Source organism: Pseudochaenichthys georgianus, chromosome 7 (genome assembly GCF_902827115.2).
Source record: "Pseudochaenichthys georgianus chromosome 7, fPseGeo1.2, whole genome shotgun sequence".
Taxonomy (NCBI): Eukaryota; Metazoa; Chordata; class Actinopteri; order Perciformes; family Channichthyidae; genus Pseudochaenichthys; species Pseudochaenichthys georgianus.
The window spans coordinates 34,025,072-34,038,773 of NC_047509.1; the positions used below are offsets into that span (position 1 = coordinate 34,025,072).

A 13,702-nucleotide genomic window follows, 5' to 3' on the forward strand; every position below is an offset into this window, starting at 1 on the left:
TAATTCACCCCTCTTCTGTGTTTAATTGCTTTTCGTTAATTTGCTATCCCCTCAAAAACTAACCGGAGGAAAAACAAATGTTACACACACACACACACACACTTTCTGAACCTCACCCACCTATAACTTAACGTGTGTATGAATTAATATGTGTGTGTGTGGTAGGAGGTTGGTTGTATGTGTGTGTAGGTGTGATAAGCGTGTGGTTTTTGAAGCAAGGCTGTCTAAAATATGCCTCCCTCTCTCTGCGTCTCAGAATTAATCGCCGTGGCAACAGTCCAGAGGAGGAGGGGAGACAGAGACATTTATCATTTGTTCAGTAGACGTTCGAACTGTGACCGCGCCGTGACATTGTTTTCTTTATTTAGTTAATTGGGGCTAGCAGCTGATAATTTCTACGCACTGCCCCTTTAATAATAATAATAATAATAATAATAATAATTCCTTACATTTATTATAGCGCTTTACCAGATGCTCAAAGCGCTTTACAAATACACATTACACATATCATACATGCGATGGTCACCACTGTGGACAATACCCACAGGAGCAAGTTCAGGTGAAGTGTCTTGCCCAAGGACACAATAATGATACGTTGCCTCGTCGAGGTGGGGGGCCTTTTATTTACGCGCACACACACACACACACACACACACACACACACACACACACACACACACACACACACACACACACACACACACACACACACACACACACACACACACACACACTGAAGGAGTGACATTGATGAAGTATATTTTCCTCCTGGTGTTTGTTCCAGTAAGGCTGATCCAAAAGAACACAAGTGTGTGTGTGTGTGTGTGTGTGTGTGTGTGTGTGTGTGTGTGTGTGTGTGTGTGTGTGTGTGTGTGTGTGTGTGTGTGTGTGTGTGTGTGTGTGTGTGTGTGTGAGTATGGACATTTAATCCTTGAATTTATTTTTGTTTTCCTTTAAATCCACACTCCTCTGTTTACCTTGAAGACAGCGGCACAGCAGTCCTCAAGGCCCACACCTCTCCGCTCTTGACAAATTGAGCTAGTTTAGCAGTAGTTTCACTACTCACTCCAGGGCACACACACACACACACACACACACACACACACACACACACACACACACACAAACACACACACACACACACACACACACACACACACACACACACACACCCTGGCTAGGCAGCGCTATATACAAGTGTGTTCTGCTTGGTCGCCTATGTGTGTCAGCTGAGCTAGTACATCAAGGGGGAAAAGGTAGACAAAAATAAGGAAAAGGGAGGAAGTGTGACAAGTTGAAGAGAGAGCGGGATAAGAGAGAAACGGACGGATGGATGGAGAGAGAAAAACAAAAGAGAAATGCAATTGTTTCCAAAATTGGAAGCCAAATCAGATAGTGAACACTGCTGTGTTGATGCAAATACAGAGTCACACACACACACACACACACACACACACACACACACACACACACACACACACACACACACACACACACACACACACACACACACACACACACACACACACAATTTGAGACGATGTTTTATAGATGGCAACATTAGGCTAAGTGCATTCATACAAATGTATTATGAACTGCTTAATTGTTAAGAGATGAGCAAAGACTATCAGATAAGGATCAGTAACAGCACATTATCTAGGTTGTGGATTTAATGTGTGTGTATATATATATATATATGTCTTTTTGATTTATTCTACTTGTGTATCCCTAGGGATTGTGAGAAACAGCATTTCGATCTCCCCGTCTGTATCTCACACACAGAATATTGACAATAAAGTCACTTTGGCTTAAGCCACGCCAGAATAATATCAGCGCTACAAAAGTCATAGTAAAAGTACAAGTAACATTTCCCCAGCTGGTCCTGGCTTCCTTACAAGTACACACATTGTTATAAGACATTGTGCAGCCGTGTGTGGATGCCATTAGCTTCACATTGGCCTCAGCCCGCAGGATGTGCCTGAGGGCAGATTGTGGAGCTGCTGTTGCACACACAGACAGACCTAGTTATGTCAGGGTGGGGGGGCCCAGCGGGAAGAGGAACGTCACACAACATACTGTTACATCCCGGCTCGTGGAAAGTGGAAAGTAAAATAGTACATTTAGAAGTTGTTTATTGAGGGAGCTCAATACAATGGCAACACGCAGCCAAACACAAAGGCCACGAAAGTTTAAATACACAACAAAAGGAACTAAGGAAGACTCTTTCAATAAGAGTTTGACGGTTTAGTACACAAGCTAAATAACTAACAAACAAATAAACTAAATAAAATAAAAAAATAAAAAAAGAATTCGGCTAACACAAATAGGCAGTAACAAAACACAGCCTGTGTGCAAGTTAACCACAGTTAACATTGTACTTAAGATAAACAGGTTTACAAGTATAAGCACAAATAACTTTTTAATGTATTAACCACTGTTAACGGGGCTATCACAGAATGTACAGAAGGAGTAACGAGAGACGTCTGCCACAGATGCAGACCTCTGCCTTCTGCACGAGGTCTTGTAGTTTTCCCCGGAAGGTGTGTGTGGGGAATGGAGAGTCGGGTCCGGCATGCTCCAATCCATATCTTCGGTCACGCCTACCGGGGGAGGGGCAGGACGCCGGCATCCAATGGCGTCTGGGCAACGGCACAGCTCATATACATATAACACACAGCTGCAGACACTTACAGAAGGATTAATGGGCAGAGGAGGCGGCGGCCGTAACACATACCTTAACTAGTCTTTCAATCTAGTCTTAAACTGGGTACAGGAAGAGGCCATTCCGTCCCATTTTAATGCAAATGAACTGTCTGTTTGGCACTTGTAACTGAAAGCCTTGAATGAAGGGCTTGTATATGGACCCACATGGGCACATTTTCACCTGTTTTAGAGGAAGAAATACACATTATAAGCTAACGGGAAGAAGGCTGAGGGAAAACTCCAGTCCATCACGCTTGTGAAAGATTAAAGGGCCCGTACACACATGCGACCGTACCAGCCCGACTGACAGCAGCAGAAAGTGCTGTCTTATTATCTTTCAAGAAGGGTACAGATGCGGCGCAGGCGAGGGCGCTGTGTGTACGCTTATCTCTGTGCTCCTGACTTGAATAGAAAGAGACATCTTATGTTGGCGTCCTCTGGTTGCAAAGTGACGTTTTATAGCACGTATTCCCCAGCAGGGATGTAAGTCAAAGGGATGTGATGACGTGTTGGTGCTCCCAGTGCGCTGCAGTTTCACTGAGGAGTCCTAACAGTGCTGCTAATGTTAATAAAGCAGGCCAGGGGTCTGGGGGAGGAGCATAACATCAGTATAATTCAAGCTGCTGTCCAGTTGTACCTTTGAGAATGGATGTGACTGTATCTGATTGCTTGATGAACTTGAACATGTGACACTGCTGCTCTCAACAACTTAAAGTATAAGGCTTATGTCAGCTGCTAGTTGTTGCCTCAATAACTAAGTCAAGACGAATAGGTCAACATATGTTTGTGTTTTCAAATAAGTTGTGACAAATTTGAATTTCTCTTAATTATGTATTATTAATTTTATTTTCATACCATGTTTAAATGCAGTAGAGCTTTAAAGATTGGAAAACAATTGCAGAACAAGACAAAACAAAATATGAACATTAAAGGGAAATCAAAGCTAATGCTAATGTGGCTGTAACACATGCTTAAGTTCTTCCTATAGTTACCAAATCAACTTCAAAGCATTCTTACCCAACATCAAGCGATGGCCAGTGCAGTCTTTGAGCACGATACGTTTTGCATCAGTCGTGAGTCATCATTGGAAAGCTCTTGCATGTGTCTTGTGTATATTTCCAAAAGAGTCTATCCGTCCAAAACAGTGGCATACAGCTTATACTCTACTTTACTTTAACATACTTTGGCAGTGTTGTTCTCTTTCAACCTGAGCCAACTATCGTTAGCTGTTAGGGAAACAGCTTCGTAGTGGCATGCTGTCACCGGCCAGCTGTCTACCTGTCACTCCTTGTGTGTGTGTGTGTGTGTGTGTGTGTGTGTGTGTGTGTGTGTGTGTGTGTGTGTGTGTGTGTGTGTGTGCGTGTGCGTGCGTGTGCGTGCGTGTGTGTGCGTGCGTGCGCGCGCGTGCGTGCGTGTGCGTGTGTGTGTGTGTGTGTGTGTGCATATAGGTGTGCATATGTGTGTGTGTCACTTGGGGCCAGCGTCATGTTGTGAGAGCAGCGGTGCGACAAAAGAACGATGATTAATTTCACTCTGAGTAACCTGTCTCGCTGATGTGGCTCTACCAAACCTGTGTGTGTGTGTGTGTGTGTGTGTGTGTGTGTGTGTGTGTGTGTGTGTGTGTGTGTGTGTGTGTGTGTGTGTGTGTGTGTGTGTGTGTGTGTGTGTGTGTGCTGTAGACTGTGTAGTCAGCAGGTATGCTGTGATACTTGCGATGCCCTCCAGTCAGGGTCAGACACACACACTGTCGCATATACATTCACTGACATGACTACCCTATAAAACACACTCCACCATCACTTGCTCTCTCTCATTCTCTCCCTCTCTCTCACTCTCTCTCTTTCTCTCCCTCTCTCTCTCTCTCTCTCTCTTGGTACGACCATATTAAAACACCGCATTGCCGAAGCACACTGTACAAAGTGGTACAACAGTGAATCGTTAAACAACCTTAAAATAAGCTCTCTATCATGGCCGCTTCGAGGGGGGGGGGGTCAACAGGGGTCAATGACTCTGAGTTTGGAACACCCTCTGGCCCCCTCTGAAAGATTAATCAGGGGACAACTGATAGTGTTGCATCTTGGGCTAAAGCATCCAAAAATACATTATTAAACTAACATTGTAAAAAAGTCATTTCTTAATGATGTTACTAAAAAAGCACTAATAACGGCATTGTATTGGTGCGTTATAAATAACTGCCCCCCCCCCTCACTGCTTGAAATACATACATATCAGCCCTGTTCTTTCATCCTTGCCATTTACGTACTACTTATTTGACTAACTGATGGTGTTGCATTGAGATTCCTTTAGGACACAGGCTCAGTTATTAGGTGTGTGTGTGCAGACCTTCCTCTCAACAGATGAGAGCAAAATCAATTTCATTAGGGATCATGAATACAGCGAGGAGCCGTTAACACACACACACACTCTTGCACATACACTGATACAAATGTCGTTAAGAAATGCCCCCCCCCCCCCTCTATTCCCTCCATCATCAAAGAGCCACTTGAACATTTAGGACATGGCTTCATTACTCGTCCTCGCCGGACATTTGTAACATTGGTTTCAGAGAGACATTCTAACAAGGTTAACAAGCCGCTCCTATATCATTCCCTCTTTTTCCTTCTCTGCATCCTTCCCTCCTTCTCTGCATCTTCCCTCCTTCTCTGCATCTTCCCTCCCTTTGTCCAACCGTGTAATTAACTAGATGTTTAACAGCTGAGGTTGGACAGGGCACTGCTGTGTCTGGACACACATGCACCCCCCCCCACACACACACACACACACACAGACACACACACACACACACACACACACACACACACACACACACACACACACACACACACACACACACACACACACACACACACACACACACACACACACACACACACACACACACACACACACACACACACACACACTGTAGGAGAAAGAGGTCTGTGTCTGAGAGGGGGGGAAAAGGACAAGCGGAAGTCTTGACGCGGAGAAAGGGAACGGAGAAATCTCAAGTAGGAAACAGAACAAATGGAGATATGGGGAATAGAGTGAAGTGGAGATGTTGATGAGAACATAACTAGGGTTAACAAACTCAAAACAATGCATCCCTGTGGCATTCCATACAAACATGCCAGGAGAAGAAACAGAGAAACAAGGAAGTGAGAAATCAAAGAAAACCTCTCGGGGACACAATGAATCAAAGACCGTTTTTGAAACAAGAAGAATTGATTGCATGTTTTCCCAGCCTACCTGAACCAAAGGTGTGACCGGTGGTTGAAACCAGCATAGTATTGTATAATATAATTAATTATAATTGTATGATTTATAATAATAATATTACAATTGTATAATTAATTATAATTGTATAATAATTATAATCATCGCCCCACTCCAGCTAAACCTCATTACTCCCCTTTGTTCACTTTTATTACCCCTTTACACACTTCTGTGCACACACACCACACCACACCTCCCACTTTATCGGTCTCCACCTTCATCAACGTTTACCTTATAACACAACCATCTTCATTCCTTGAATGCAAAACAATCATGTATGTTTGATTGCTTATATTAATTATTAGACTACCAAAAGGTACCAGTGTCCACATTCAAGAGTTTAGTTACCCTTAGAAAAAGGAAGGATAGTGGTGGAAGTTGTAGATTGTTCATTGAAGCCATCATCAGTAGCAGTTGAAGGTTTCAGGAAACAGATGTTAAGTCCAATGTTGGATGTTACATGATGTTAAATGTTCATGTTTGTGATCTTCTTGAGTGTTCACTTAAGAAGATCAAGAAGGGGGGGGGGGGGACAACTTCTCACTTCAAAAAAGAAGAAGAAATCTAGACCGCAAAAATAATTAAACAAGTGAGTACCTGTTTTTCCTGGCCAAGGACAGGTTCATAAACACAACACGAGCGTAACGTGTCTTCACGTGGTATATGTCTCGTCTGAAAGGAGTGCTGACAGAGAGCACCAGAACGCCGCTCCAGCCCTTAACATATTGCAATACCCATAAGGAGCCGTACACATGCCGCAGTGTTTGCGTGGCTGTGTCTTTAGTTGTAAGCACAGTGACGATCTGTTGTTATTAGCATCTGGTTAGCTAGCTATGCTAACGAATTTAAAGCGCTTTTCTACAACCAGGTGGAAGAGAGCTCTCTCCTGAGAGGCTCAAATAACCTCAGCTCAGTGAGGTTAAGGCACACCTTGATATGATCAATATAGTTATTAATGAGACTAAATGAAAAACAGGTATAAAATACTATATGACAGTAACAAAAAAGTTGTTAAAAATAACAAGAATAGAGTTTAAAATGGGAGTGATTTGTAAAATATCCAAAAAGAAAAATATGCTTACAGTTCTGTTTCATATGGGTGTTGAGAGATGTATCCACAGATCTCTTAATGTTGCTCTCAAAGTGTACCAGATTGATGCTTTTAACTTCAATATTTAGAAAAAAATTGAAGCATTATTGCACAGGCCTTTGTCAGATGGTATATTACGCTGTTTTTTTCTGCTTCGAATAGTTCTCTCTTTTTTCACCATACCTGTGTTTGCATCACTGTAACCAATGAGCACCTGCATGTGTGTGTGAGAATGGCCCTGACTCCATGTCGGCCCAGATTTACAAACTCCTGGCAGGACAAGCTCGAGCTCAATTCTTACACTGAATTTAAAAAAGTGAGTGAGGGACTGCAATATAAGAGGGAAAGAAAGAGAAACTTTAAAACTGTTAAATTGTTATGATGTGTAAAGACTGATATTGTTCTATAATCGGCTGGAACTGTTAAGTCATGATGTGAAACGGTTAACAAAGAAAAAGGGAAACTCAAGCTGCTGCTACACTTTATTTTATTTATCTAAAATTAAGCACTTTTATGATGCACATATTTTCAAAAGCTATTTTATTTATTTTCTCTATTTTATTAGTAAATGCAGCCCGAGAGGAACATTACACATATCCACAGTATTTACTGTATAGTTCAATGTGAATTGACAATAAATATTGTTGTTTTTGAATTGTACTTTCTTTATTTGATTGGCAGTCAGTTGTTGATTACATGCAGACATTGATAAAGCTACAGCTACTTCAATATATATCACACTAATTCATGAAGCAAGTTAGACATTTTGATGTTCCGGACCTTTGCATGGGGACATTTTCTCTAACTGGACCTCGTTGAATTTTAGTTGAAGACCCCTGTTCTAGTTCCATAATAATGCCCTACCCGTGACACTAAAGTCCCTCACTAGTGGACACGCCAGTGGCCGTCCAGACTGAGCTGCAAACGCTTGGACACGTTTGTCAAACAGATTCACTAGTAGAGACACTCCTATTAGTAAACTAGTGACCCTTGTGGCATACACTGAACTAGCGATACCTGGCAGCCAACCTTGACAACTAACTAGTATATTAGAATTTACAAGAAAATGTACCAATAATTTAAGTGTAAAACAATGATTAAAAGGATGTATAGTGGCATTGTGAATTATGGTTATCGTCTTCTTTTAGCAAAGTTAGAAGAAGCTTGACATTGCATTTTTTTTTCTGAAGGACTTGATGGCACTTCGTTTTTTGTAAATGTGTGTACCGAGATATACTTTCATGCTTACACCTGTAGGCATCAAATGTGTGAGGGTTGCAGTGTCCTTGATAATATTAGCTTTGGTAATGAGTCTAATCCCAGGAGGATAGAAGCCACAGCAAGGTCCGAGGTGGAGACATAGGACGATACAAGAAGGGGGAAACAAAAGAAGTTACAGGCTGGACACTCAGCAGATAAAGTCACTTTGCAGTTGTGTCTCTAAAAGCAGCCGAGAGAGACCGTACTTCAGTTGAAAGGTCGAAGACATACAGTAACACATGACTTATTGTACTGTCCTCAAGAAAGACACGCAACCGATTCCTGCTTCCTCCATTTACATTACCCTAGAACAGAGCATTATCTAAGTCAGGGGTGTCAAACTCAAATTCATTGCGGGCCACATTAGCATTAAGGTTGCACTCAAAGGGCCGGTTGTAACTTTAAGACTATATAAAAATACATATATGAATATGTAATATATATAAAATAATGTATTATATTACATTATTGCGTCTGCATTGGATTATTATCGGATAGGGTAATAACTTCACAATTAACTACGTCTGAAAGCAGATGTCTAGGGAAAATAATTGCAAGTCTCTTCAGTGAGAATGTCACAACATGATTTAAAAAGAAAAGCCAAATTCTGAAAAAAAAGTCAAAAAATAAATAAAATAAGTGACATTTAAAAAAAAGAAAAGTCAAATTCTGAGATGCATTGTGGGACATGTAGTTTATTGGCAACGTGCTTCTGTAAAGTAGCATGTAACCGCATAACAATCATATTTTTTGCAAGCTCTTGTGGGGCCACATGAAATGAAGTTGCGGGCCGGATTTGGCCCCCGGGCCTTGAGTTTGACACCCCTGATCTAAGTGCTATGCATATACATGGAGCGTATCTCAGCGATTGCAGTCACTCCATTAATGTCATTTTAGATGCCACATTCCAAACAAAGTTGGTGTTTGGATACTAATTGATTGGTGGATAATTTGAATGCAAATAGCAGCAATTAATGTTCAGTGTGTTGAGAGCTCCTGCTGAGCAAAGACGTATGATTGTCTCGCTCTGACGAGGTAAACTAATCAGGACGAAAACATGGTCTACTTTAATGACTCATATAAGCTGTCAGTAACATCAACGTGTGATCCTTTATGGGCTTTTTGTGTTCTAATAATCACCCTAGACTGCTTATAAAAGCATATCTAATAAGCGCTTTTTAAACCGGTCCACACTGAGTCCCTTTCATCTTATTGCCTGGGCTCTCTGCTAATCCGTTCCAGAAAGTAAGTAACTGGACCAATGGGAATATTAAAAAGTTCCAGATGCCCATGTGTCGCTTTGACTTCAGTGAGAACAGTCTACACAAAGATAATAAGCTGCATTTATGGAGCTGGTCCCTGCCGGGGGTTACAGTTAGGTAAACAGGGGAGATGTATAAGAAAAAAGTGGGTTAAGGACAGTTTCTCAGCAGAACGTGCTGCCGCTTCCAAAGTGAGAAGTTATCTTTGGACACAGAAACTTCCAGAGGTCACAGAAGGCAGAACCCTGAGGCTGGTCGTCTAGATGAATTTCTCCAGTCACCTGCTCCAGTCTGCAGTCCCCTCTGTGCCAGCTGACCTGAATCCCACTCCAACTGCCCTCTGCCCCGAGCTGTAGGCCGGGGCAGGCTCCCTGCGCCCCTCTCCCCCCTCGCTCCAACAGTCCTCCACTCATCCCAGGGGATTCAGCGGCTCCAGGGCGTGTAGCAGTTTGAGAAGGGCCAAATAAAGTGTTTGCCTTTTAGTGTGAATGTGTGCTTTTGTTTACAGAAAAAGATAAACACACAAAAGGACAGAAGGTCACATCGATTAAAGTTTCTGTGTGTGTGTCCATGAGGGAGCAGCGTAAGGGACTGCTAAAACACATGACCTTTGCACAGTAACAACTGGGATACAACTCCTCCACGCAAAAACACATCTCTTTTGGAAGTTTGGAAAGGTTGTGTGTGTAATTAGCGACTTTGTTGTCTTGACACTGTAAACATTACAAGCCGATATCAAATCATATGTTAGCAGTTTTGGCCCTATACCCAAACGTACTCCTTTCTAGTCTACACACTTTAAAGAGGCTCATTTTGTGTTAATATTGTTTTTTGTTCCCCATCTGTGAAATGTCCCCATGCTTTAATGTTCAACATACGTTCCACCCTCTGTCTGAAACCAGAGCCAAGTTTGTTCTGATTGGTTATTGGTCAACCGCTTAGAGCTGTCCCGCCCCTTATCACTTTCAATGTGTTGGAGTGCTTACCAATAGAAGCTCGGCTGAAGTGTAGTGATATCACTATGTTACGGAAGACGTTTCAGGCAGGGGGGGAGTGTGGGAGAAACTCCCTGGAGGGAACTTTGGGATGCCTTTGCAGACAGCTTACATACACAACAACCTATAGAACACACTACAGGAAAGGGAAGATCCCAAACGGAATAATAAGGACACTTGCTAGCCTTTAACGGCCCCCTAACCTGCACCAATAAGAAAAAAAGAGACTAAAACTCTCAAATCAAAAGAAATGTCCCCTGAACGTGTTTTATACAGACATATCATTAGATTTATTTTCTATAGTTTTGATGATTACCTTGTTACGATTCAGGACCTCCCAGCTCAGCTTTTGGCAATTGTTCTGTCTAAATCAGACGTTGAGATGTTGCAAATGTATTATCTTTTCAATTTACACACGGCATCTATTGCACGTCTGTCCGTCCTGGGAGAGGGATCCCTGCTCTGTTGCTCTCCCTGAGGTTTCTCCCATGTTCCCTTTAAACTGTGGGTTTTCTCCGGAAGTTTTTCCGTGTACGATGTGAGGGTCTAAGGACAGAGGGTGTCGTATTGTCATACTGATATTCTGTACACACTGTGAAGCCCACTGAGACAAATGTGATATTGGGCTATATACATAAACATTGATTGATTGATTGATTGAAGGATTGCAGTTGTAAGTGATGCACATTCCATGGTGTTTAAATCCATTAGTTTTTATTCAACCCTCCGATGTTCCACTGAGTTACTCTTCAAAGCTGATTTTCCAAAGCCCTTGACTTTTAAGCACAGCGGCTTCCTCTTAAGCAACAATACAGTAAGGCCAGTCTGTCTGTTAATGAACCTTCTGTTCAGAGGAACAGATTAACACTGGTAGTGATTTGGCCGATAACAACCGCAGAGACTGAGACAAAGAAAAGAGGGATGACAGAGCGAGTCGAGGACTAAACTGCTGTCAGGTGATGGATGAGCAGATCGGGGTCGGGAAATTAGAAAGAGAAAAATCCAGACAAGTAAAGTACAGAGAGAGAGAGTATAATATGTACTTGCTGGTACCTCATAACTCTGTCATGTTGCCAGTAGACAGTGTAAGCAGCGACATCATGTAGTTGTGTACTGTATGTACACCATACAGATTACAAGCTGGTATGATTTTTTTGCTTCTGCATGAATTGTCAACTAAATGAAGTGTAATGCAACATAATAATTGCTTGCTTGTATATCAGGTGGAAGTAAATACACTTTTTTTTTACTTAAACATAACTGCTGCATATTAGAAGAGACTGGAATGAGTCGGACACAATGTACTCAGTATTCAGCAAGAATGTCTTATTGTTCTTCTGGGTAAATTGTGTTTAACTCGGTGATAAAGACAATTACAAAGTACATAGGGAACATTTAAATACACAAACAATGGTTTACAGTACAGAGGAGATACTGTGGAGAGTGAAGCCTTTAACCCTCCTATTGTCTTCGTTTCCCCCGGTCCTGTTTAAACTGCCATTACATTAACACAAAAAACATTCATCGTCACCACATTTAATTTAACACCCTTTCAAACTGTACATATTGTATCAGACTACTGGTACACATGAAACACTGCAGTAAATGAGAATAGACACTGAACATGTAGTGCGTGTGCCAGGTGTGATCCATGTGGGGGGATGGGCACATAAGAGCGGGAAATGTGTCAAATTGTTCTGTGTGTGTGTTTGTGAGTTCCATGTGTGATTCACATGGGGGGGGACATATAGAGTATGTGTGTGTGTGTGTGTGTTTGTGTGTGTGTTTTATCTGATCCGGATGGTTACTAATTCCTTTTCTTTATGGCGGTCATTTTTGACCATCCAAAATTCAATGAAAGTGGTGATCAGCAATTGTATATGTTCACATGTCTACTGTGAAGGATATCATAAGGCCTTAATGCAATAGAATGTAAAACAAAAAGGTTACGATCGATGAAAGTAGTAAATCGGTCAGATTTGACCCGAAGACAACAGGAGGGTTAAACATATAGTAAAAGGTTATCAGAAAAGTAAATACAACATTTAAAAAGTGTTTGTGTTGAGATGGGTTCCACCCTTCTTTTAAATTCAAATGATGTGTTTTATTATTAGAGGATGGACAGTAGTTACTTTTTGCATACATTTATGCCTCAAACCTTAAATGTCTTCCTACCATTTCCCTAATACGCCTAGGTTCTCTCAAGTTGACTAGTTAGCTAGCTATGTGGCTTCTATCTTTGAAATATTTTCTCCATCCTTGCATTTCTCTTATGAACTAGTAAGACCCTTATAAAGTTATCAATAGTGCAACAAAACATGTTTTGTGTCAAAGGTTAAGAACACCATTGTTTGTGTACTACTTTTTTATATTTGTTCTGTTTAAGGAAAGTCAGTTCTTAAACAATATGTTAAAATACAATTGGATTGTAATCATGCCTAAAAAGCACAGTCTCAAACTCTCATGGATGAAGTTCAATGTTGGATTATAACCATGTCTCTTCTTCTTTCCTCTGTCCTCTTCCAGATCCTGGTGGACTCCGTTACCCAGCCTGCCTTGCTGTATGAGAATGTGGTGGTGAGCGAAGGGAGCCCCCTCCTGAGAGATCTGCTCTTCAGCCCCGACCATCAGTACTTATACGCCCTCACTGACAAACAGGTAGGATAATACCATGACTGACTAAATATACAAGCATTTATCACACACACACACACACACACACACACACACACACACACACACACACACACACACACACACACACACACACACACACACACACACACACACACACACACACACACACGAGGAATTACACGATAGAATGAGAGAACATAAATAAAGAACACGAATACAATGAAATGAGGAGAACAGTATTACAAAATGAATCAGAGGGAACACACAATCAAGCCAATTGCATACATACCATAGTAATACTTATAGCAAATGAACACATTTGCATTTAGCACTATAATACACTCACACACAAGTCTATAGTGCTAATTAATATCATGAATATTAATGAGTGTCATATATAGGATGAAGCCCCATACCCTCTTTCCACTGGGGATGCAGTGTTACATTGCTATGTGAAAGCTTCATTATTGAAAAGTATG

The 13,702-nt window shown here is 41.6% G+C and overlaps 1 protein-coding gene across 3 annotated transcripts in view; it reads left to right on the forward strand.

The window, feature by feature from the left end:
- Positions 1-13,702, forward strand: part of plxna1a (plexin A1a) — a 320,685-nt gene that overhangs the window by 136,710 nt on the left and 170,273 nt on the right. For all 3 annotated transcript variants that reach the window (XM_034086873.1, XM_034086874.1, XM_034086875.2), the window contains exon 4: positions 13,113-13,244. In XM_034086873.1, the coding sequence (XP_033942764.1) occupies positions 13,113-13,244 (132 nt within the window). The remainder of the gene's footprint in view (positions 1-13,112; positions 13,245-13,702) is intronic.